This window comes from Neomonachus schauinslandi, chromosome 4 (genome assembly GCF_002201575.2).
Source record: "Neomonachus schauinslandi chromosome 4, ASM220157v2, whole genome shotgun sequence".
Lineage (NCBI taxonomy): Eukaryota > Metazoa > Chordata > Mammalia > Carnivora > Phocidae > Neomonachus > Neomonachus schauinslandi.
Window position 1 is genome coordinate 8,455,382 of NC_058406.1, and position 21,979 is coordinate 8,477,360.

Genomic DNA, 21,979 nt, shown 5'->3' on the forward strand with positions numbered 1-21,979 from the left:
ATGGAGCTGAGACCTGATGCCAACCACAAGGAGAATGTGCCCCCCAGGCCTGCGGCGCCCCTGAGGCCAGGCAAGATGATTAATGGGTCTGGGTTGGATGTGGCAGGAGCAGCTATTGGCCCAGAGCTCCTTTCCCATCAGGCCAGCCCAGGGCCTCACTAATTCCAGAGATAAGCTGGACAGGGCCAGCTGGACCAGGACAAAGTCTTCCTAGCCTGGGGCTGAGGGAGAGTCAGGAAGAGGCAGACCAGGAGTGGGCCTGGCTGGGACACCTGGCTGAGAAGGGCGGTCTGTGTCAGGGTAGTGGCTCGGGTGCTGGGGACTTCGAGAAGGCTATAGAGCTGCTACAGCCAAGGATGGAAGCAGCCCCCAAACAAATTCAGATTCTGATTCACAGGCCAGTTTCTCCAAGTTCTAGCTGTGTGACTGTGGGGCAAGTTGCCAAACCTCTCTGAACTTTAGTTACTATCTTCAAAGCTGAAGGTCTTCTGGTCCACTCCAGATGCTAGGCCCTCCCTAGTCTTCCACTGTGGAATGGTCTTGGGGGCTCGGGAGACTACACCCCACGCCAAGTCCCCAAGAGCCACTCCCTTGCAGCTATTGGATGTGTTGGGTCTTGTTCTAACCCCCAGGGCTGTCCCCCATTACCTCCGCCCAAGCCAGAAATAAGTCATCCTTGGCTCTTCTCTTCCCTTCATCCCCCTACCCCCTTCTGAGCCTCCACAGCAGATCCGAATCTGTCTCCGAACTCCCTCTTCTGTCCCTGCCACTCCTGATCCCTGCCCTGTCATCTCTCACCTGGGATGCCCTCAACAGCCTCATTCCTGTCCCCCTGCTTCCCTCTGCCCTCCACCCCGCCTGCGCCCCAGCCCTGCTCCCTGCAGCCTGAGTCAGACCACCACTCAGTCCACTGGGGGAGTCCTGGCCCCCTCCCACCCGGAGCCCTGTCTCTGACCAGCAACCCCCAACCCACCCCAGCACCGAACACCAGCTCCCCCCCCAACCAGGGCACAACTGTCTCTCCTCTCTTTAGAGCAGCCCAGGTTCCTGAAGAGCCGAGATGTGGGCCTGGGCAGTGGACTTGGCCGGTGGGCGCGCTCGTACCAGGCCCAGAGGGGAGGGCCTGCCGCCACACCGTCCCCAGGGGCCGAGCTGCACCAGGAGACTTGCCGAGTCCAGACCAACCTGGCTGGCCCGAGCCCCGGCCTGAGCCTCGTCCTGAAGGACACAACTGGCCGGCTGATGAGCTCAAGCTTGCAACAGCAGAGCAACCTGGAGCGCCCGGCCGGCAGACCCCAGGGGAGCGCCCGAGAGCTCGCCATCCAGCAGAATAACCTGAGCATGAGGGGGACCAGCTTGGCTGAGTGCAGAAGTCCCATCAGCCCCCACCTCTGGCCCCACACGACCCCTCTGTCCCCACACGATCCTCGCCCCCAAGGATCACTGGTTTGCCCATCCTCCAGACTGAGACAGTCCCGGCTGCTGGCCACAGACTCCCCCGGCCCAGACGTCCAACCCGCTGCAGGCTTTGCCCCTTTCAATGGGCACACACGACCAGGCTCCAGACCCTGGTGTGGCCTGGGGAGCTGGCCCTCTAGGCTCAGGGGGGAGCCCCTCACCCTGGAAGACCTGACTGTCCCTGTCCAGAGCCAAGCTCGGGGCCCATCCCAAACTGCCATCCACCAGCTGCTGGCCTCCGTGCGACACCTGGAGCACGCAGTTGCCCGTCTCGGGTGCCAGGCGTCCCAGGAGCCCAGCAGTGGCCAGGTACTCCCTGCCCACGCCCAGCCCAGCCAACCTGTTCTTGCTTCCTGGGATGGGAGGAAGAAACACCTGCCAGGTCTCAGGGAAACTGCCGATTTCCCAGAGACACAAGGGACCCAGGCTGGCCTCTCAGACTCTCAGGCAAACAGGAAGCCTGCGTCCCTGGAGACCACGCTGGGGATCCTGACTGGGGATTTCCTTGACCCTAAGCAGGGGGTCCTTCTGACCAAGCCCCTGAGGCAAGGAGAGAACTTCTCCCCGGGGCCGACATACGGCAGCGGGCAGAGGGGAGGCCCCTGGCTCCCTCGAGGGGTGGGCAGCAAGGAGGCCAGGCTCTGCTCTCCGGCCCACTCCCGTGTGGCCCGGGGCGTCCCAGCTGGGCGGAAGGGGGGGCAGGTGACTCTGCTGGAGCAGATCAGCAAGGAGGAAGAGAGGAGGGCTTCCTGCCCAGCAGACGCAGCCCCAGCAAGGAGCACCATGCAGGTAGAGGCCAGAGGAGGCCGGGTGTGGGAGCTGGGGGACCTCAGAAGGGCTCCTCCCAGGAACTCTCATGGCCAGCTGGCTGCCACTACCCTGTTACACCCCCTTCCCCCGGAAAAGGAGGCCTTGGGCAGGCAGGCTTGGCAGAGGGTGTCCTGTCCTGCTTGCTCCTCAGCCTGAGAACTGTGTCATGTCCTTTTGCTTTCCAAGAAAAAAGCCCGAAACGTGGTGAGCCTGGAGTCCGAGACAGCCCGGTGAGGCCATGGGCTGGGGGGTGGGGGCCGGCCACCCTCCTGGGAGAGCTGCTCCCCCATTTGCCTGGGCCAGTGGAGACCAGCCCCTGATGGAGGTCAGGCCCTGGTGGCAGATCCATGCAGGACTTCCGGGGGAGGGGACTTCTTTCACCCTGTCCCTGCTGGGGAATGCGAGGGACCTCCCAGGCCCCAAGGACAGGGACATGGGGACTGCTGTGGCTGCTGGGAATCTGCAACTTCTAAGGCTGCCTGGCTCTCTTGGCCATCAAGGGGGCATTCTGCGGCTCCGGGAGTTTGCTTGTCCGGGGTTTCCCGGGCTGGCCACCAGCAGAGGGCAGTTCCTCCAGTCCGCAGCTGGTCTTCCTGCGGCAGCATGAGGCGTCAGGGCTGGACAGGTGACCTGGGTGGTGCCCGGCCCCCAGCTGCTTCCTGGGGCCCAGGGGCCAGGCCTACCCCCCTGATCAGCCACGGTCTGGCCCCAGCTGGCAGTGGCTGTCCAGATGTTTTGGAGCCTGGTGGCACTTGGTGCAGGAACGGCGGACAGCGGCTGCAGCAGAGGCCCTGGGCCACCCGCAGGTGTTACGCAGAGGCCTGTGGGCGCTTGGGCGGGCTCCGCGGCTCCAGGAGGCCCAGCTGGAGGTGGCGTGGAGGCGACACACTCAGGCCTTACTGGCCCAGAACTTCCAGAAGGTCAGGGGCCTCCCGGTTGGGCCATGGGGCGGTGATGAAAGGCTGGTATGTCTGGGGAGGGGGTTCCTGTGGGGCACCTGTTCTGTACCTCCTCAGTGAGCTGCGGTAGAGCGGGTGGAGGGCCACCCAGACACCTGAACCAGCTCTGCTGGTGTTCACATCCTGCCTCCGCTACTTTCTTTTTTCCACAATTTCTTGCTGTGTGACTTAACCTCTCTGCGCCTTAGTTTCTTTCGCTCCAAAATGGGATAATAATAATAGTACCTACCTTTCAGGGCTGCTGGGAGGTTAAGTTAATAAATAGAAAGGACTTAGAACCCTGCTTAGCACACAGCAAGTGCTCTACCGTATGAGTGGTTGCTATCTTTTACCCGTGGCTAGTCAGCCAGGACTGCCAGGACACGTCTGTGTTCTTCCCTCCTTGGGAAAGGGGTCCTCTGGGAGGGCCCAGCTCCAGGATCTGCCTCCCAAGGAAAGCGCTGCGTCTTGGGCTCCTTCTCTCCATTCATTCATTTATTCCCAAAGGGGCCGGGCAGTCTACAGGTTAAGACCGAAGGCTTTGGAGTCGGACATTTCTGTCCCTGCACCCCACCCTGTTGCCCCCTCTTGGGGCACATTTGAGGCTGCCGCTGACATCCTTCTCTCCCTCTCTCTTCCCCAGTGGAGAAACCGGACTCTGCAGCAGAAGCAGGGGCAGCCGCACGTCCAGGCTGGGCCAGGACCCCCACCCTCTGGGGCAGGACGAGGCCAAGGCCCCTCAGGAAGGGAGCCAGGGGTGGACCCCACCAGGAGAAACAGGTAGTGCAGGACACCCCAGTGGCCCCTGGGCAGTGCTGGTGGCCTCCCTTCCCCCGCTTCCTGCCTCAGTGTCCCCCCTCCCCGCTGCCCCCATAAGAGAATGAAGATGAAACCCGCAGATGTGGACAAAGCTTTGTGCAAGAGTATGTCCATGGCAACATTATTTCTATTGCTTGTAAAAACTTCAAAACAGGCTAAGTGCCCCACGGTGAGGGTGAAAATTATGTTTAGCAACTGTTCAATATGATGTTCATCAAGACTTTAAAAATTCCTCCTCATTCATTTTTTAAATTTTTCGTTTCAATATCTTTATTGGTGTTATTTCTTTTCTTTTTTTAAGATTTTATTTATTTATTTGACAGAATGAGACACAGCACATGAGAGGGGGGAGGGTCAGAGGGAGAAGCAGACTCCCCGCCGAGCGGGGAGCCCGATGCGGGACTCGATCCTGGGACTCCAGGATCATGACCTGAGCCGAAGGCAGTCGCTCAACCAACTGAGCCACCCAGGCGCCCCTATTGGTGTTATTTCTAATTGTAACACTAATGCGTGTTTGATTTGAAAAAAACACTCCCAAATAGTTGAACCTTTCACCGCCCTTCCCTATTGTATTCCCCCTTCCTAGAAGTAGTTTCATGGGTATTTGCATGGAATTTTTAGTGACAAGGAGAAATGGTTTTGGTATGTTAGATGGGGGGGGGGAGGCTAAAAAATGGTGTGTAAGATATTTTTCGTGCACATGAAACAATACAGAAGGAAAAACAGTGAAATGTCGTACAATTACTTAGCACTACCGAACAGCTCACTTAGAGATGGCTAAGACAGTTAAGCTTCATATATTGTGTATTTTATTATTGTGTATTGCTCAAAATGAAAATCAATAAATATTTCGTCCAAAAAACATACTGAAATAAGCAGATAGTGCTTATCTCTGGAGCAGTGAAATTCAAGTTGGCTATTTCCTCTCCATTCCCTCAATCTTCCACTACAGCAAACGATGGGTTTTGTTTCTATTTGTAAATGAAACAAATGTGTTTAAAATAACTATTCAAATGCCATTTGTTTGAATACATGTTTGCTGTGAGAATCCAAAAGGTATTGAAGAGAATGAAACAGGGGCGCCTGGGTGGCTCAGTCGTTAAGCGGCTGCCTTCGGTTCAGGTCATGATCTCAGGGTCCTGGGATCGAGCCCCATGTCGGGCTCCCTGCTCTGCGGGAAGCCTGCTTCTCCCTCTCCCTCTGCCTGCTACTTGCCCTACTTGTGCTCGCTCTTTGTCAAATAAATAAACAAAATCTTTAAAAAAAAAAAAGAGAGAGAGAGAGAGAATGAAACAAAAGCAGAACTTCCCCCCAGATCGCTTTGATAATCAGGGATGATATGGAGAGAACGGGTTGGGGTAGCGGTAGCTGAGCGCACATTTGCACCTGCCGTGGTGGTGGCCGGGTGGCCAGGTTGGGACTGTGTGCTCTCCCTCAGCCTGACCCGGGGCATTGGTTTCTCTCTGGGCAACTTCACTCGCAGTCCAGGGAGTCCGAGGGAGGAGGCAGGAGCCTGGCCAAAACCAGCTGGAGGCGATGGGGTAGACCAGATGCTGCAGGTCTTACAACAACTGGCCAGTGAGCTGTGGGCCCCGGGAAAGCAGGGGAGAGGGAGCGGGGTTGGCCCCAAGCACCCACACTGGGCAGGGCTGGGGCTCCTGAGCGAATGAGTGCTTACTGAGCGTCTACTTGGACAGCTTCCCAGACACGATTTCATTTGAGCCTCACGGGACCTGGTCAAGGCTTTGTGCCCAGTTTACGGATGGGGAAAGTGAGGCACAGAGAAATTAAGTGACCAGCTTGAGGGCACACAGTATGAAAGGTGCACATCCTGTATTTGTGTGCTGTTGATGTTAATACAGCTCCTGCAGAAGCTTGAGTGTTCAAACCGGAAGGTCCCTCAGACATCACTCACTCCAGGGAAACTGAGGCCCAGAGACGGGGAACGACAGAGCCTCCTCCTGTCCTGAGCCTCCCTACTCTCTCTCCGCTTTACAGTCTTCCTGTTGTGGTACCATCAGAAGGACTGGGCCAGGCGGGAGAGGGGGTTCCAGGGAGAGGCCTCCCAGGTCACACCGAGGACTCAGAGGAGGGGGAGACGCCCCCAAGCCCGGTGCTCTCCTGCTGCAGATGCACCCAGGGTGGCCTTGCTGGACACTCAGCAGCGGAGAGCCTGGCTCTGCAGGTAAGGAGAAGTAGAAGAAGGTGGGAGTGGGGACCCCCTTCCTTGAGGCAGAGGGATTTGGTCCTAAGCAAAGCTCAGCGCCGGCCGCCCCCCAGCCCCGCTCCTGGAAGCACAGCAGTCACACAGGGTACGCCAGTAAGTGTCGTGAGGGGAAGGAACACAGATCCATAAGAGGGTTTTTCCCGTGTTAATTTTTTACGATGCGACATTTACATCTTACACAAAAGTAGAGAAAATAGGTACTAACCCCCAGCGTCCCCATCACCCAGCTTCAAGAAAATCGCCTCCTGGGGACGCCTGGGTGGGGCAGTCGGTTGAGCGTCTGACTCTTGGTTTCGGCTCAGGTCATGATCTCAGGGTCCTGGGATCGGGCCCCGCCGTCAGGCTCGGCGCTAGTGTGGAGTCAGCTTGAGTTTCTCTCACTCCCTCTCCATCAGCCCCTCCTGCTCATGCTTTCTCTTTCTTTTTTTTTTTTTTAATTTTTTTTTTTTAAGATTTTATTTATTTATTCATGAGAGATAGAGAGAGAGAGAGGCAGAGGCAGAGGGAGAAGTAGGCTCCCCACGCAGCAGGGAGCCCGATGCGGGACTCGATCCCAGGACCCTGGGATCATGACCTGAGCTGAAGGCAGACGCTTAACCGACCGAGCCACCCAGGCGTCCCCATGCTTTCTCTAAAATAAATAACTAAAATCTTTAAAAAAAGAAAGAAAAAGAGAAAATCACCTCCTGAAAACCTTGTTTCATCTGTACCCCAACTGCTTCCCCTATGTTATTTTAAAGCAGGCCCCCCACATCATACTGTTTCACCCATAAATATTTCTGTAGCATCTCTAAAAGATAGGGACTCTTTTCAACAACATAACCACCGTGCCATGATCACGCTTAAAAGTGAACATTAATTCCTTAATACCAACTGTTTTACAGGTACACATTCTGTTATAGTTTGTTTGAACCAGGATCTAAACAAAGTCCTCATGTTAAAGTTGGTCGATAAGTCATTAAAGTCTTTTTGAGCTCTGGGGTCCCTCTAGTTTTTTCTTTGCAATTTATCTGTGGAGGAAACCAGGTTGCTGATCAAGTAGAGTTTCCCCGGGTCTACATCCTGCTGCCTGCATCCCCCAGTGCAGTTTCTTTTTTTCAAAGATTTTATTTTTATTTATTTATTTGAGAGAGAGAGGAGGAGGGAGGGGGAGAGGGAGAGAGAGAAGCAGACTCCCCACTGAGCAGAGAGCCCCACGTGGGGCTGGATCCCAGGACCCTGCGATCACGACCTGAGTGAGCCAAAGGCAGACACTTCACCGACTGAACCACCCAGGCGCCCCCCAAGTGCAGTTTCCTAGGAGAACTTTGAGCGAAGTTTGCTGAGCTCAACCATGGTTCCACGGAGATGTGAGGATGAACGCTTGGCCCGTTGAGGGAGAGCCAGCAGGAGAGCACCAAGTGAAGGAACCATACAGGCAAAGGCCCGTGACAGGGGAGTGTGGGAAACTCAAAGGACACCCTGGCAGCCCAGGGTGGGGGCCGGGGGGGTGTGGGTTAAGATGAAGATGGAAAGGCATGCCAGGGCCAGATCATGGCCTTGTAGGCGGTGCCGAGGAGGTGACATTCTGTCCTAAGCGCAAGGCGGGCAGGGGGGTACCGCTGGGGGTTTTCAGCAGGGGAGCAAGATGACTGCATTTGAGATTGGAAAAAGATCACTCTGGCCACTGAGCTGCCAGTGCCTGGAGGGGCCCCGAGTGGATGCGGAAGGCTGTGGAGGCCATCCGGGCACCCAGCGGTGAGGGCGTGGTGGCCCGAACAGAGTCAGAGAGTGAAGTGGCTTGTCCAAGGCTTCAGCAGTGGCACGGATGACTCATACCAGCGCCTTCTCTCGGTTCCCCAGGTGCTTTGGGGCCTGGCAGCAGTTTGTGCAAAGAGCCGCCCGGTCCCGGGACCACCTGGCCCGCCGCCAGGCAGGGAGCCTGAAGTTATGTCTGCAACAGTGGGTGCGGATGAAGCAGCTCCGGGCCTCAGATGGAGCGAAGGTGATCCGGCTGTCCCTCTGCCACCAGAAGGCAGGTGAGCGAGCAAGTGGCAGGCCGAGGGGCTCCCTTTCCCTCCCACCCCAGCAAACAGTGGCACCTAAGCTCCGTCTGTGGTGGGCCCCAGTGGAATTGATGGCTTCTCGTGATGGGAGGTGGTAGAACCCAGAGCATTCTGGGGGGTGCGGTCTGACGGCCCGGGAGGGTCCAGGAGGGGTCCCCGGAGTGGGCAGGCCTTGGCTGGGCCCCATCCTCACTCCGAGTCAGGAGCTTCTCTAGGCAAGAGACTTTGTTCCATCTTCCACTAGGAGGGGATGTGATCCCTGCTCTCAGAAGCTCCTGGTCTGGGGGATAATACACAGCCCTTGTCCCCCTCCCCCCCAAAAAAAATCTGATAGGGGAAAATGGGCTCTTTGAGGTGTCTTGGAGGGGAGGATTTGGAAGCAGTGGGAGGGGGCAGTGCCTGGGAGGGGAGGCCCTAAGGAGGGGTGAGGCAGGCTGGGGCAGCAGCCCACACCATCCCTGACTGCCATGGGTGCCGCCAAGAGCTTTGGGTGGAAGGAGATCACTGGGAACATGGCTGATTCATCCTTTGACTGCTTCTCAGGGAATGTGGCCCTCTGCAGCTCAGCGCCTGGAGCGGCTACAGCCCGTGGCCTGGGGGTAGTGTCTCAGGCCCAGGGGCTGCCCCAGGAGCAAGGCAGGGGCTCCCTGCAGGAAGCCTGCCGGAGACTGGCCCTGCACCGGGCACTGCTGCTCTGGAGGACGAGGCTCTCCCAGTGCCAGAGGGCGGAGTAGGTGTCCATGAGCCTGTGACCTGGGGTTGGGCCCGGGGGTATGTACAGGGTGGGCATGTGAGCAGTGCTCATCCCTGGGAAGTGTCCCACGGAGAATGGGCCAGGTCCTGCCCTTCCCCGAGGTTCCTGCAGGGACCCTGGCATGCTGCGGTACCCGGCAGGCAGATGCGGGGCTGAGGGAGGTGGCCCAGGGGCCGGGAGACAGTGGTTGAGCAGAGAGCAAGCTGTGGGAGCCATGGGGTAGCCGGGGACACAGACACAGACCCCTACCTACCAGGGGGGCTGGAACCTGATGGAGAGGTTGCTTGCTTCTCTCCGGGCTAGAGGGGGGAGTCCCCTGGTGGCAGGAACAGTGTCTGCCTCACCTCGGTCTGGCATGTTAGAGGCATGATAGATACTGTAAGCAAGTAAGTGCCCCCGTCTGCCTTGTTATACAGCTCGAGAAACTGGGGCTCAGAGGGCCGAGCAGCTTGCTCTAAATCACACTGTGAATTAGGAGCAAGAAGATCCCTGTTGCTTTTCTACAAGACAGTCGTTGCTGGGACTCAGAGTCCAGGCTGATGGCTGTGGGTGAGGGGGCGATGGGGGTCAAGAGGGGCCAGCGGCGCCGATGAGACCTCAAGTGGAACATAAGCCAGCAGTTGCAGGGATAAGAATTCCATCATCAAAAGCCCCATACTGGGGCACCTGGGGCACCCAGTCAGTTTAGCATCTGCCTTCAGCTCAGGTCATGATCCCGGGGTCCTGGGATTGAGCCCCATATCAGGCTCCCTGCTCTGTAGGGAGCCTGCTTCTCCCTCTGCCCCTCACCCCCACTCGTGCTCTCTCTCTCTCAAATAAATAAAATCTTAAAAAAAAGAAAGCGAGAAAGAAAGAAAAGAAAGAAAGAAAGAAAGAAAGAAAGAAAGAAAGAAAGAAAGAAAAAGAAAGTCAATGCCTAGTATCCATCATCCCACATCCACTTGGTCCACCTGGACCCTCCGTCTCTTTGAACGAAGCCCCTAGAACTCCCAGAGAAGTCAGTTCACCATGATCCCTCAGAATGTAGCTCTCCCTCCTCCAGTCCGTCCTCTAGCTTCTGAGCATCAGGGAACAGTATCTCCCTACAACAGAGCTAGGGTTGCCCTGTGATCTAAAATAAGTGTTTGGATCCCATGTCTCCTGCTATTTGGAGTTTGGAGAAATGACCTTCCATCAGGCCTCGGTGCCCTTATCTTTATAACTGAGCAGAGGCAGAAGTACTGATGGGACCATACATGTGGTCTCCTGAGTCTGGGGTCCTTGGGTCTGGGGCCCAGCTCCCCCTCCCATCAGGAGTGTGGCGAGGATCGCGAGGTGATGCAGGTGTAGACAGCAGCTGCCTCAGCCTTAGATACTCGTGAGAGTCACTCCGGGAGCTCTGGAAAAGTTAGGAAGCCCAGGCCGCACCTAGACTGCTAAGTCAGAATCTCTGGGGGTGGGACCCCAATGGGCATGAGTACGTCTCAGAGCCCCCGGTAGTCCCATACGTGGCCTGGTGTTTGGCATGGGAGGCCCCCTTCCAGATCAGCTCTGGCAGAGACCCAGCCGAGGGTAGCACCTGCTTGGCAGCTCCGTCAGCCAGGGGGTGAGGCTGGGGCCCAGGGACTCACCTGCCCCTTCCTGTAGCTCCTTCCTCCAGGGCATGCGGCAGCAGATGATTCGGCGTATCCTGAGGGGGTGGCATTTGAAGGCGTGGGGTCCGAGCACCCCATCAGACAGTGCCAGGACCACCTTGGCCCTGGAGCTCCTGAGCGGCATCCCAGGAAGGGAGCCCTTGCTGGGCTGCAGCCCACCCCGAAGCTCACTAGAAAAGGTGAGGGGCAGGGGGTGGGGGGCAGGTGGGAGGAAAGGGTGGGGACAGGGCAGGGGCCCAGGGATCCAGGACTCCATGCCTCCTTCCCCAGGCTTCCAGGGCCCCCGCCCTCTTGGAGACCCTCCGGCTGAGCTTTTTGTGGGCCTCTGGGCAGCGGCAGAAGGCACGGTGCCTTCTGCTCTGGCAGGTGCAGGCCCAGCAGTCCCGGGGTGCAGCGAAGTGGCACCGGTGCACTCTTCAGAGGCGGTAGGGACCCCTCCCCATGGCGGGTGAGCCATGCCACCCACCACTCTGTGGACATCCTGTTCCCAGCCCCCTTCCCATTATTCCTTGACCTTCACAGCAGCATCCCTTTGCGGTCTGCCTCCCAGAGGGCTCCCATCTCACGCTCCGATCTGTTGGTACCCAGACTCAGGTCCTCTGGACTTCTGCCCTCCTAGCCTGCCAGTCGTTTTTCCCAGAGACTTCATAGCTGTGGCTCATTCATCTATTCATCCGCAGCACAATGCTCAAGCGTCGGTCTGCCTGGGTTCTAATCCCAGCTTTGCCCCTCGCTAGCTATGTGATCTTGGGCGAGTTGCTTAACCTCTCTGTGTCTCCTCCATCTCTCCATTTGTATGGGGATGATAGCAGTAGTCACTCTGATGGGCATCAACAAGGTAGGGGCACGCAATCCCCTAGCCCAGTACCTGGCACATAGTAAGCACTCAGTTCATGGCAATGTTTATCACTGGTGGCTGAGCTCAGGACTTGGTTGGGGTCCGAGGTCCCATCTTATCCCTAACCTGTCATTGTGACACTCGGAGTAGCATGTGAGCAGTCCAGCCCCCCCAGCAAGCCACGCTCCCCCATGAGGGAAACAGGGAGAAGAGTCCCCTCGAGCTCCTAGGGGAGCCTGGGGTGGCACTGACCATGCTCAGGGTGGACGCTCCCCTTCCTAGCATCCTCCTCGGCTGGAGCCACTGGGCCACGGCCCGAGGGGTCCGGAGAGAGCTGGCTGTTGGCTGGGCCTGGGAGCGGAGCTGCAGGGCCGCGCTGGGCTTGTGGCGGAGGCGGCTGGTGCAGGGGCGAGAGGTGGAGCAGTGGGTTCGGGCGCGGGGCCGCACACTGGTTCGACGCGCCCTGAACTGCTGGCATTCCTCCTGGCAGAGTAAGTCGGGGCCTGGCTCCGGGGCACTGAAGGGGAGGGAAGGGCTGGGTCCATCAGGGAGACCCAGGGTTTTGTGTCCTCCAGCACAGAGTCCAGCGATGGGACCCCCACAGGGCACACCCAGGACGGGGAGGGGGCAGAGCGGAACCCAGGGGTCTGGACATTGCCCGTCCGTTCCCCGGCTATGTGGACCTTACACAAGCCACATAACCTCTCTGAGCCTCAGCTTACTCATCTGTAAAATGGAGATCACAGCAGTACCCTCCTCATAGGGTGATTGTGGGGAGTCTATGAGACCATCCATGCAGTGTTGGCTCAGAACCCAGCTCCTAGTAGGTGTTACTGTCATCATCATCTTGTCTTCATCCTCATCCTCATTATCCTCACCTGGCCTTCAGGAGTCATGGGCCTGAGCACTGAGTCATGGTGTCCTCAGAGCCCAGCATAGGAGGTGATCACTGGGGGCCGTTTTCGAGGCTTCCCACTATACTAACACATCGTATCAATGAGCTGGCGGGTGGGGACCTGGTCGTTCTGGAAAGTTCATGTCCTGTCCACTGGGGACAGCTGCTTCTCCAGCCCAATCACTGCCCAGTTATGCTGACCCAGGGTTGCCAGACCTCGTTTTCAAAGAAAAGCTGGAAATCTAGATTTTTACATGAATTCTCCTGATTCCTAAACATTTCCAAGAAATGAAAAACAATGAGCTGGGTTGGCCTGGTCATTGCAGGATACTTGTAACCGAAGCATTTAAACCCTGCGGGCCTCCTCTGCCCCTGCTTGGGTCGAGTGCAAAGGGCTGGCTGAGGAGGGGCCCACAGTTACCCAGGGCTGAGGGGCAAGGCTGGGATGAACGCCCGGGGGCATCTCAGCGTCTCTGGCCACAGGGCAGCAGTTCCTGCATGCAAAGTACCAGAGGTGGGTGCAGGTCCATCTCCGAGGCTTGAGGAGATCCGTGTTCCAGAACTGGCGGCAGGCAGCAGCTCGTCGGAGACACCCAGTGGACCCCCCAGAGCAGCTTCTACTGCACAGGTGGGTGGGCCCGGGGGTAGGAGGATGAGGGTCATCTCCACTCTGGAAAAAGCAGAGAGACAACTCAGGGGACCTAACGAGGGAGCCATAGAGTCATGACCACTGACCTTCCTTTACTTGCTTTGTTCGAGGGGTGCCCACCTGATGCCCTGATGAGCCCCAGGTCTCCAACTCCTGGCCAGGTCAGTCCTTTGGTTTGAGAGGACACAGGAAAGATGGGGGAAGTCCATGCCTCAAACATCCACCATAATGTGTGTTCCAATGTGTTGCCCATGTCTTGCTTGAGCACAGGCAAGTTCTACTCTATACAGTTGCTAAAAGAGCGAGCTCTTCATCTAAATAGAGATGTTCTAGTAAAACGTATATAGCTCATTCGTGCATAGTTAAAAGCAGCGGGGACAGATGATGCTTCCTCCCACCGTTCAGCTACAAATTCGGAGATGTTCACAGTGTCCCCGCACGGGCGGCCGGCCATTGACGGCGGATTACGGATACTGAACAGATACAGCTGAACAGTGGGCACGGTTTTTTTGTCCCTTCCTGGAGTGGGCACTGTGCTCCCCTCACCAGCCTCCTGCCCCCGAGTGGGCTTGTGAGGGGAGACCAGGCCTGGCTGCCCCCCCCGCCCCGGTGGCACTGGCACTTGACCCCACACCTGCTATGTTCCCACGACCTCCTGGGAGCACCTGCCCTCCTGAGTCTGCCTGCTCGTGCGGAAGCCCTGAACCAAAGCCAGCACTTTGACCCTTTACACATCGGTTCCTACGTTCTGAAGGCACAGGGTTGTGTATGCAAAGCCACGTATAACCTAGGACACTTTGGGGCAGCATCTGCGGGTGCGATTTGGAATAAATGGGACTTTTGATGCTGAAAGCCAGCTGGGCCTCTCCTCTGCTCCTGTTTTTCAGCCACTTCCAGGCCTGGTGTGGAGCTGAGAGAGATACAGGGGTGGTCCCGGCCACGGGAGCCTCTCAGGATGGCCCGAGAAAGGCCGTGGGGGCCACAATTGCCATGTGGCAGGATGCCCGAACAGCCAAGGCCTGGGCACAGGAGCAGTTTGTGGCCCGGGCCTCCGTGGCCCGCTGGAGAAGCCACGTGCAGGGGGGCCAGGCGGACAGGCAGCTGAGCAGGGCCCGGGCCCGGCAGGCCTTCGTAGCACGGCAAGCAGCTCTGGGCCAGCGCCACAAGGCCCGCCGCCTGGCAGAAGGCAGAGTGGCCCTGTGCCGGACACAGCGGGTGCGTGAGTCCCGCCTACGCCGGGTCAGCCGAGCCCGTGCTGCCCAGAAGCTGAGCGCCAGGTGGGTGCCTGTGGCCAGAGGGCAGCCGCACATGGTGCTTCCAGCTCAGTCTGTTTCTGAGGCCTTGAGCTTGTTGTTGGCAGAGGTAGAGGGTATTTGGTGGCTGGTGACAGGGCTCAGGAGGCTGGGGTCAGAGGGAGAGGCGGTCCCAGCCACTGCAGCTCATCCTGGGGTCCAAGTCCAGACCTGCACTTTCCAGCAGTGCAACCCCTCTCTGAGCAAGTCTTTGAAGGTCAAAGGAAAATAACAGGCCTGCCTTAGAGAGAGAATGCATGGGAGCACTCGGCTCAGGGGTCAGAAACACAGCAGGTGCTCATTAAACAGTGCTCTTGTGAGGGAGGGCGAGGCAAAGTGTAGCAGCAGGACTGCCCGCTCTCTGTTGCCTCAACAAGATGCTTGTCCCTGGTGTGTGATGTTCTGCTGCTCTCTGGGCCTCTTTTAACCAGATTTCCCCAGAAGAGGGATGAGGGGAGGAGCACCAGTGCGGGCTTAGCCTGGAGGTCCCCGCCCAGCAGGGCACTGGCGAGGGCTGGGAAGGGCCCCCTACAGCCCACCACACATGTGGTTTCCTCCCTCTCTCCCAGTGTCCTAGAGGCCTGGGCCCAGTCAGCAGCCAGGGGCCGTGTGCAGCGAGCCACCATCACCCAATTCCAGCAGGCTGGGTCCAGACGCCTCCTGTGGACCCACTGGGTCCAGTGGCAGGCAGCGCTGCTCAGTATGTGGTTGGAACCACAGGCGGAGGCCCAGGAGGCCCATGCAGTTGACCTCAGGCAGTGGCCCAGGGTGGCCAGCAGAGGGCGCCTCCTAGCGCTGACCGACACTCCAGCCCCATGGAAGCAGGTGAGACAGCCTAGTTAGGGTGGGAGGTCCAAAAATGACCTGAGGGCCAGTGGCCTCAGAATCAGCTTGCTTCAACCCGTGGTGGCAAACGTGGCTGGATACTTATCCGGGGGACCCAATGGCCTTATGGACACTACCCCTACTAGGTTCTAGAACAGCCTTCTGGCTCTGGAAGACTGCCATCTTTGGGTCCATCAGCAAACATTTACTGAGCACCTACTGAGTGCCAGCCCAGCACAGGTCTGCCACAAAGACAAATACCGTGGTCACAGTCTATTAGGGAGACAGACACCTGAACTCATATGTACCCTGGTGCAGCCTAGAGTCAGGTACATGGGGACAGGAACAACTATTCGCCAAGTCCCTTTTGGTCCTTATTGGAAAAATTAAACACGCTCACTACAGGAAAATCAGGAAGTACAAAGGAAATGTTGCTTTCATAACTCCCTTCACCCAAAGACAACCACCAGTCCCTCTCCCGATCAGAAGCAGTTAGTTCTGGGGCACCTGGCTGGCTCAGTCAGTGGAACACGTGACTCTCAATCTCAGGGTTGTGAGTTCAAGCTCCATGTTGAGTGTGAAGACCACTTAAAAATAAAACTTTTAAAAGGGAAAAAAAGAGAAACAGTTCTGACACCCTCAAATGGTGACAATAGCTTAATGGCAAACAGGACTGAAGAGGCCAGAATGAAAGGCAGGCACAAGAAGGGACACCGCATTGCAGTCTAGGGACATGTCATTGGAGGACACACAGCCCCAGAGTTACTGGCAGGCCACACAGTGTTCCTAAAGATGAACTGGAATCATCTAGAATCCTGTTTCAGAATGCCAGGAAGCATGTAATAGATTCTAGAAAGGTTCTTAGAAAAAAGATTAAAAAAAAAATTTTTTTTAAAGATTCCATTTAGAGAGAGAGCACACGCGTGTGAGTGCAAGCAGGGGCAGGGGCAGAGGGAGAGAGGATCTCAAGCAGACTCCACACTGAGCACGGAGCTCGATGCAGGGCTCCGTCTCACGGCCCTGAGATCATGACCTGAGCCAAAATCCGGTTGGACATTTAACTGACGGAGCCACCCAAGCACCCCTACGTTGTTTTTTAAAACGGAATTGAAAGGGCCTAACTTTGGTTATTTGCAGAATCCATATATTCACACTTGGGGGGCTATGGCAACAGCACATTCTGGGGGCTCAGTATTTTATTTCTAGATCTGTGTCATAAGACAATTTTATTTTCAGTCTGTTTAAAAATACTAATATTCCATTCTTATCAGCAAAGGCAGGCGGGATCCCATGTGCTGACGGGAGAAACACAGGCGTTCTGAAACCAAGGATAGCTAGGGTGCTTGGCTCCAGGGCCCCCCCTTTCTACCACATGCACACACGCACCCAGGCGGCCCTCACCAAGCCACACAAGCGCTATTATGCCTCCTCGTGGCAGAGAGGGCCTTCGAGAGCCCCTGGTCCGTGGTAGAGCAGTGGCTGGGCTCGGGCTCTGGAGTCAGATGGCTCCGAGACAGGGGGCCTCAGGCAGGTAATCTCACTTTGTAAAGCCCAGGTGGGGAGAGAAGACCTGCTCACAGGCTGCCAGGGCACGGGTGAGCGCTCACCAGGCGTGGGCCAGGTCCGCCCCTCTGCTTGAGTCTCCAGCCACGCTCGGAGGACGGGGCAAGAGGCAGTGGTGTGTGCCCGTGGCCCTACTCCTCCCAGGCACCTTCCCTGCTCCTCTGGGAGCCTCGGGGCCACACAAGAGGCGGCGGCCCTGCTTCTGGTCAGGGGCAGGACACGAAGAATCCTGCCAGGTTGCCTGGGATGCAGGGGGTCCAGGCCCATGGGGTTCAGGTTTTCCTCTCTGGCTGTTCCCTCAGACCCACTGCTTCGGGACACTGCCCGGCCCAAGCCAGCACCACCGCCACGGCGAACAGAGAAAGCAGAGAGAAACGTCCTGGGCTCAGAGTAAGGAGACCTGTCCTGGGGGCCAGACATCTCACAGGCCTGGAAATGCTTTTTATGTACGGGTTTTGTTAACCTCTTCTCCCAGGCAGCAAAGAGCCCCCCTTCTGCCGTGCCTTCCCGCACCAGTGGCAATGGCCTGGATGCACCGGCCAGACCCAAGGCTGGCCCCCTACAAGACCAGGAGGGGACTGCAGCTCTGAGGCAGGAGCCCTCAAAGGCCAAGGCGAGGCCGCTAAGAGACAGCTGGGGTAAGAGCAGCTGCGCCTGCGCCTGGGAGTGGGGTGGGTGGGCCTGGGGACAGGGCCCGGGGCCGGACTGAGCCAGGGGCGGGCCCTCTCTCAGGCCAGTGCTCGTTCCTGGAGGATCCACGGGGGTCCGTGGCTCTGCCCTTCTTCCCGGTCATGAAGGGGTCCTGATGCTCTTGGCTATCGGGGTGCATGCCAGGGCCTCTCCCCACCAGGAGGAAGTACCTGCAGCGCTGGCACCGTGAAGCGCCAATTCGCCGGCTCCGGGGCCCCCAGCGGGCCAGGCACCTGGCCGCACCGGGGCAGCACCGGGTAGATGCTCAGGGCGCCGAGCAGCTGGCACGGACGCTGGTGAGTGGGGGCAGCCCCTCCCCAGCCTCAAGCTGATCTCGCAGCTCACCTCGTCCCCGACCCTAACTGCTAGAAATGACGTCTCTCAAAGCATCTTGGTCTCTGTACGGATCAAGTCTGAAAGCTTGGGGTCAGGTGCAAGGATCTGCATTAGTGCACCTTAAAGGGCACCCTGCCCCCGCGCCGCCCCGTCACAGCCCCTTCCTCCTGGTGCTGCAGAGCGGTAGGGGGAAGACACAGCAGAGGGGCTGGGGGGCAGCAGCGGCCCGTCCGGGGCCTCTCACTTCCCACCCCCACAGCTAAGGCAGTGGCACCTGAAGTGGGCCTGGCGTGTGTGGCGGCGGCGGGCCCTGCAGCTATGGGTGGCTCAGCGATTACAGCAGCAAGAAGGCGACCGGGTCCTTTCCCAGGTACGGGGGGTGGCCCCCACCCCCCAGCAGCTCTTCCGAGCTGGGGGCCCTCCTTGTCACCATCCCCCAGGGCCCCTCCATTTTCAGGGGCAGGGTCAGTTCCATTAGAGAAAACATAGCTTGGGTCCCGATTTAGCTGGCGATCATGCGCTCGGCCCAGGCCTACCCAGCCACTTGGTGTAGGAACGAGGCTTGGCCACAGCATGGCTGCCACTCACACTAGCCCATGTTGGGTATGGGTCCCTAAGTGCCCCCTCCCTTATCTGCCCCACTCTGAGCATAGGTTCCCAGACCTTAAGTCAGATCTGTTCTGAGCCTGTGCATTAGGCCTGGGGCAGAGCTGGCTGGCAGGCAGGCGGGCTGGCTGGGATGGAGGCGGGGGGGGGGGGGGTCTCCTATTCCCTCTGGGGAGAGAAGGAACAGGGCACAGGTGTTAGCCTAGCACCTACAGCAGACCCAGGAGGGAGCCAAATAGCCTTTCCTTCCTCCTCCCCGATTCCAGGCCTTGGAGAAGTGGCGCCAGCACCTGGCAGCCAGGGGCCGGAAGAGAGGAGCCACCAGCGGCCTGATACCCGAGCCAGGTGGACATCAGGAACCTGGGAGCAGGCTGGAAGCAGCTCGAGCCCATGTGTGGTGGACTTGAGGCGGAGCAGGGGACCCAGCTGCAGCTGTGACTTGTTCCCATAGAAAGAAAAACAACACTGAGCCCAGCCTCCCTAAGGAAGGAACCATGCTCCACCCATCAGGGGAGTGCAGCCTGGTGACAGAGGGGCCAGCTCTCTGAGCTCTGAAGGACAATAAAACACAGTCCTTAGTCCTCGCTGCTTCTCTTGCTCAGCGTCTCTTAAGGGCCGCCCCTCTGCCTCGGTCAGCCACCCTGGGAAGGAAGCGAAGAGGGTACAGCCGTGACTGTGCCCGCCTCTTCTGCCATCAGGCTGCTCTTTGGGCACCTACCCCCACTCTCCTTCTGCTGAGCCAGCGAGGACCAGCAGGCAGGGACCGGGACCAGGACAGGGAACAGCTTCTATGCATCTAGCAGTCACTGGCCACTGGCAGTGGGGCTCGAGGGCTGACTCCTGGGGAGCGCTGCCAGGCAGACCGCTTCGGGAATAGGCCGAGCAGATGGGAGGAGGTAGCTGGCGCTAAGAGGTCCCATCTAAAAAACTAAGCCAGGAACAAGTCAGTCCTGCTCAGTTGAGCCTTAGCTTTGCCCTTGACAGTAATAGGCAGGGTATCCTTCCATGGCCAGGCGGAAAAAAGGGCAGGCCAAGGGCTTCACCAAGTATAAGGGTTCAGATGCCTTTAACCTCTACGAGGCACTTTCCCTCTTGAACCACCAGAATACAGAAAAGCAGCACAGTAGAAAAGTGAAAGTCCAGCTGGCTCTCAGGCAGCCGGGGGCAAGAAATGCTTGCCTTATCGGGTTTCAGGCCAAGGCCTGTCCGGAGGCCTGGCGGGCGGCCTGCCAAGCAGGTGGGCAGGGCAGGGATCTGCCCCTCCAGCCACAAGCAGGAACACCTCCGAGATGAGCGGGGGGCGGGGGGGGGGGCCCTCCGCTCGGCCGGTCTCTTCGGCAGCGCCGTAAGTGCCTGCCACCCGGGTTCACTGCTGTCCCCGCAGGTCCAAATGCAAGGTCCCAGGAACTGCCCTGGTTCAGGGGCTCGGTCAGCAACAACCACCCCCTCTTCTTCTCAGGGAGGATGTTGTTCCACCCACGAGGTCCTCTGCGGAGGGAGGAGCTCCTCATATAGGGCACAGACTCTAGGCTGAGCAAGGAAGACCAGGCTCCCTCGAGGGGCTGGCTCCGGTCCAGCCAGAGCGTCTAGCTGCCATCACCACGTGAGGAGTGGAGGCCGGGGCTTGGGGAGAGATGAAAGAGAGGAGGGGTCCCCAGGAAAACTAGGACCGGGGAGGAGGAAGGCAGGACACCAGTGGGCTCAAGCCAAGGACACGAGGGTGCAGGATCATAGAGCCTCTGCCCCTTGCTCTGGCGTGGGCCTGTTGAGAAGTTCAAATGTATCTTCTACCACCTGCCAGAGGCAGTTGTCCAGCGGAAACTCATTGTCCACCAAGTTGACCAGGAAATAGTTGTCGTGGATGTACTGGATGATCATGCGGGACGGAGACTCCTCCTCATACAGCTTGCCCCACTGCTCGATCCACAGGGCGAAGGCTTCATCCTGCACCCACACAGACAGGCGGGCAAGGTGAACAGAGCTGCCCTTGGGTCAGGCCTGGCTCCATGCTAAGTGCCCCCAGGGCCTCTAAGCTGCTCAACAGGACATTTCCAGAAATAGAGTAAGGCCCACTGCCAAAGTCGCCTCCCATCCCCCAGGCCAGAAATCAACACCCTGAGTCAGAATCAGAGCACATCTGGGAAGGCAGCGCCCCCCCCAGACCTGGGGGCGTGGCCCCCATGACACAGCCTGCCTAAGGTTTGCAGGGTGAGCAGGGCAGACCCGCTCCTGGGCTCCTGGACCCCTTACCTTCCAGAACATGAAGCTGACGGGATCGACCACTGTAGGCTGGATGATCTCTCGCCCAGGGAAGATGCCCCAAGTGACTGCGTTGGGCTGCAGCTCAGGGGCATTGGTGATGTTTTCACCCTGAGGGCAGATGGGCGGGGGTGGGGGGGGGGGGGGTCAGAGCAGACCTGGGCCTAGACACTGCAGTCCTTTTCTTGCCTGGGAACTCACAGGGGTGGGGTGGGGGGTGGAGCAGGCTTTGCTCCATCCCCTCCACCTGCCCCTCCTAGCCTGGCAGCTCCTAGAACGGCCGGGGGGCTGGGCACTTCCTTCCTCCTCCCTGTGCTCCAAGCTCCACATGCCCAGGCATCACATCCCCCACATGCGGTGGCTCCTGCTGACTCCTGCAGGGTCACTCTACAGATCTGTGGATCTGTTGCCGTATCTGCCCAGCCAGGCTGCTCTTTGCTACTCAGATTGCCACAGGGGGCTCTGATTCTAGTCTCCCTGGTTCCATTATCCACAGCCCTGTCCAACGTGACCTGTCTATGACAAAACATGGAGCCAAGCCATTGCTGCTCAGAAAGGCTCCCTCTCGCCTTCAGGGGTAAACCAAATTCCCAGCAGGACAGTCAGTACTTTTAGCCTTACTCTGAACCCACTCAGCAGTCCCTGAAGGCTGCGCAGACAATGCCTTTGCACGACCTCCTCCCTTTCCCTGTGAAGCCTTCTCCTTGTCCTCAAAGATTCCAACCACATGGGACCCCTCCAAGCCTTCCCTGACCTCTCAGATTAGACATCCCTCCCCTGGGTCCCCAGCATCCTATACTGAACCTTATTGTTAAAAATGCAACCAGATGTGTAATTACCCACAGACTGGGCCTCCTCCCTAGACCGGGGGCCCTCTGAGCTGAGGGCAGGAGCCTGGCTCTGGGTATACGTTTCCACCATGCCTGGCCCGGGCTAGGTGCTCAGCGCTCACCGAGGGGAGGTGTAAACACAGTGCCTTCAGTCCCGGGACTCTGGGCCTGTTGAGCACCGTCTAAAGCCCGGAAGCCAGCCTACCTTGACGTCCACAATGTGGTAATTAACCCGGAGCTCATACTTCTTCAGCACCTGCAGAAGCGCCCCCACCGTCTCTCGGGAAGTGAAGAACTCCAAGTAGGCCTGTGGCAGGGGGAGAGGCACGGCCACATCAAGCCCAGTCCTTGCACAGCCCTGCTCCGTGTGCACCGTGACTCTGGACGCTGGCCCTCCGGACCACCCTGGGGAGGCGCCCACGCAGACACGCATGGCAGGACTTGAGACACTGGGGCTAGTGTGGCCACGTGGATTGAATCATGAACTGAGAGCAGGCGAATGCAAGCAAGG

General features: G+C 58.2%; 2 protein-coding genes across 3 annotated transcripts in view; one reads left to right on the forward strand and one right to left on the reverse strand.

Moving 5' to 3' along the window:
• Nucleotides 1-19,894, forward strand: C4H1orf167 (chromosome 4 C1orf167 homolog). Its single transcript, XM_044913812.1, has 20 exons — nt 1-70; nt 1,034-2,247; nt 2,455-2,498; nt 2,981-3,188; nt 3,850-3,986; nt 4,056-4,129; nt 6,156-6,210; nt 8,095-8,270; nt 8,841-9,027; nt 10,678-10,864; nt 10,956-11,110; nt 11,806-12,014; nt 12,902-13,046; nt 13,955-14,344; nt 14,929-15,059; nt 17,050-17,137; nt 17,598-17,733; nt 17,953-17,956; nt 18,033-18,143; nt 19,764-19,894. Exons 1-20 carry the CDS (start codon nt 1-3, stop codon nt 19,892-19,894), a joined length of 3,852 nt encoding a protein of 1,283 aa, XP_044769747.1.
• Nucleotides 19,261-21,979, reverse strand: part of MTHFR (methylenetetrahydrofolate reductase) — a 14,065-nt gene continuing 11,346 nt past the window's right edge. For both annotated transcript variants that reach the window (XM_021683442.2, XM_044913875.1), the window contains exons 10-12: nt 21,674-21,775; nt 20,630-20,749; nt 19,261-20,323 (exon numbers count right to left, since the gene is read on the reverse strand). In XM_021683442.2, the coding sequence (XP_021539117.1) occupies nt 20,108-20,323; nt 20,630-20,749; nt 21,674-21,775 (438 nt within the window). In that variant the 3' untranslated portion in view covers nt 19,261-20,107. The remainder of the gene's footprint in view (nt 20,324-20,629; nt 20,750-21,673; nt 21,776-21,979) is intronic.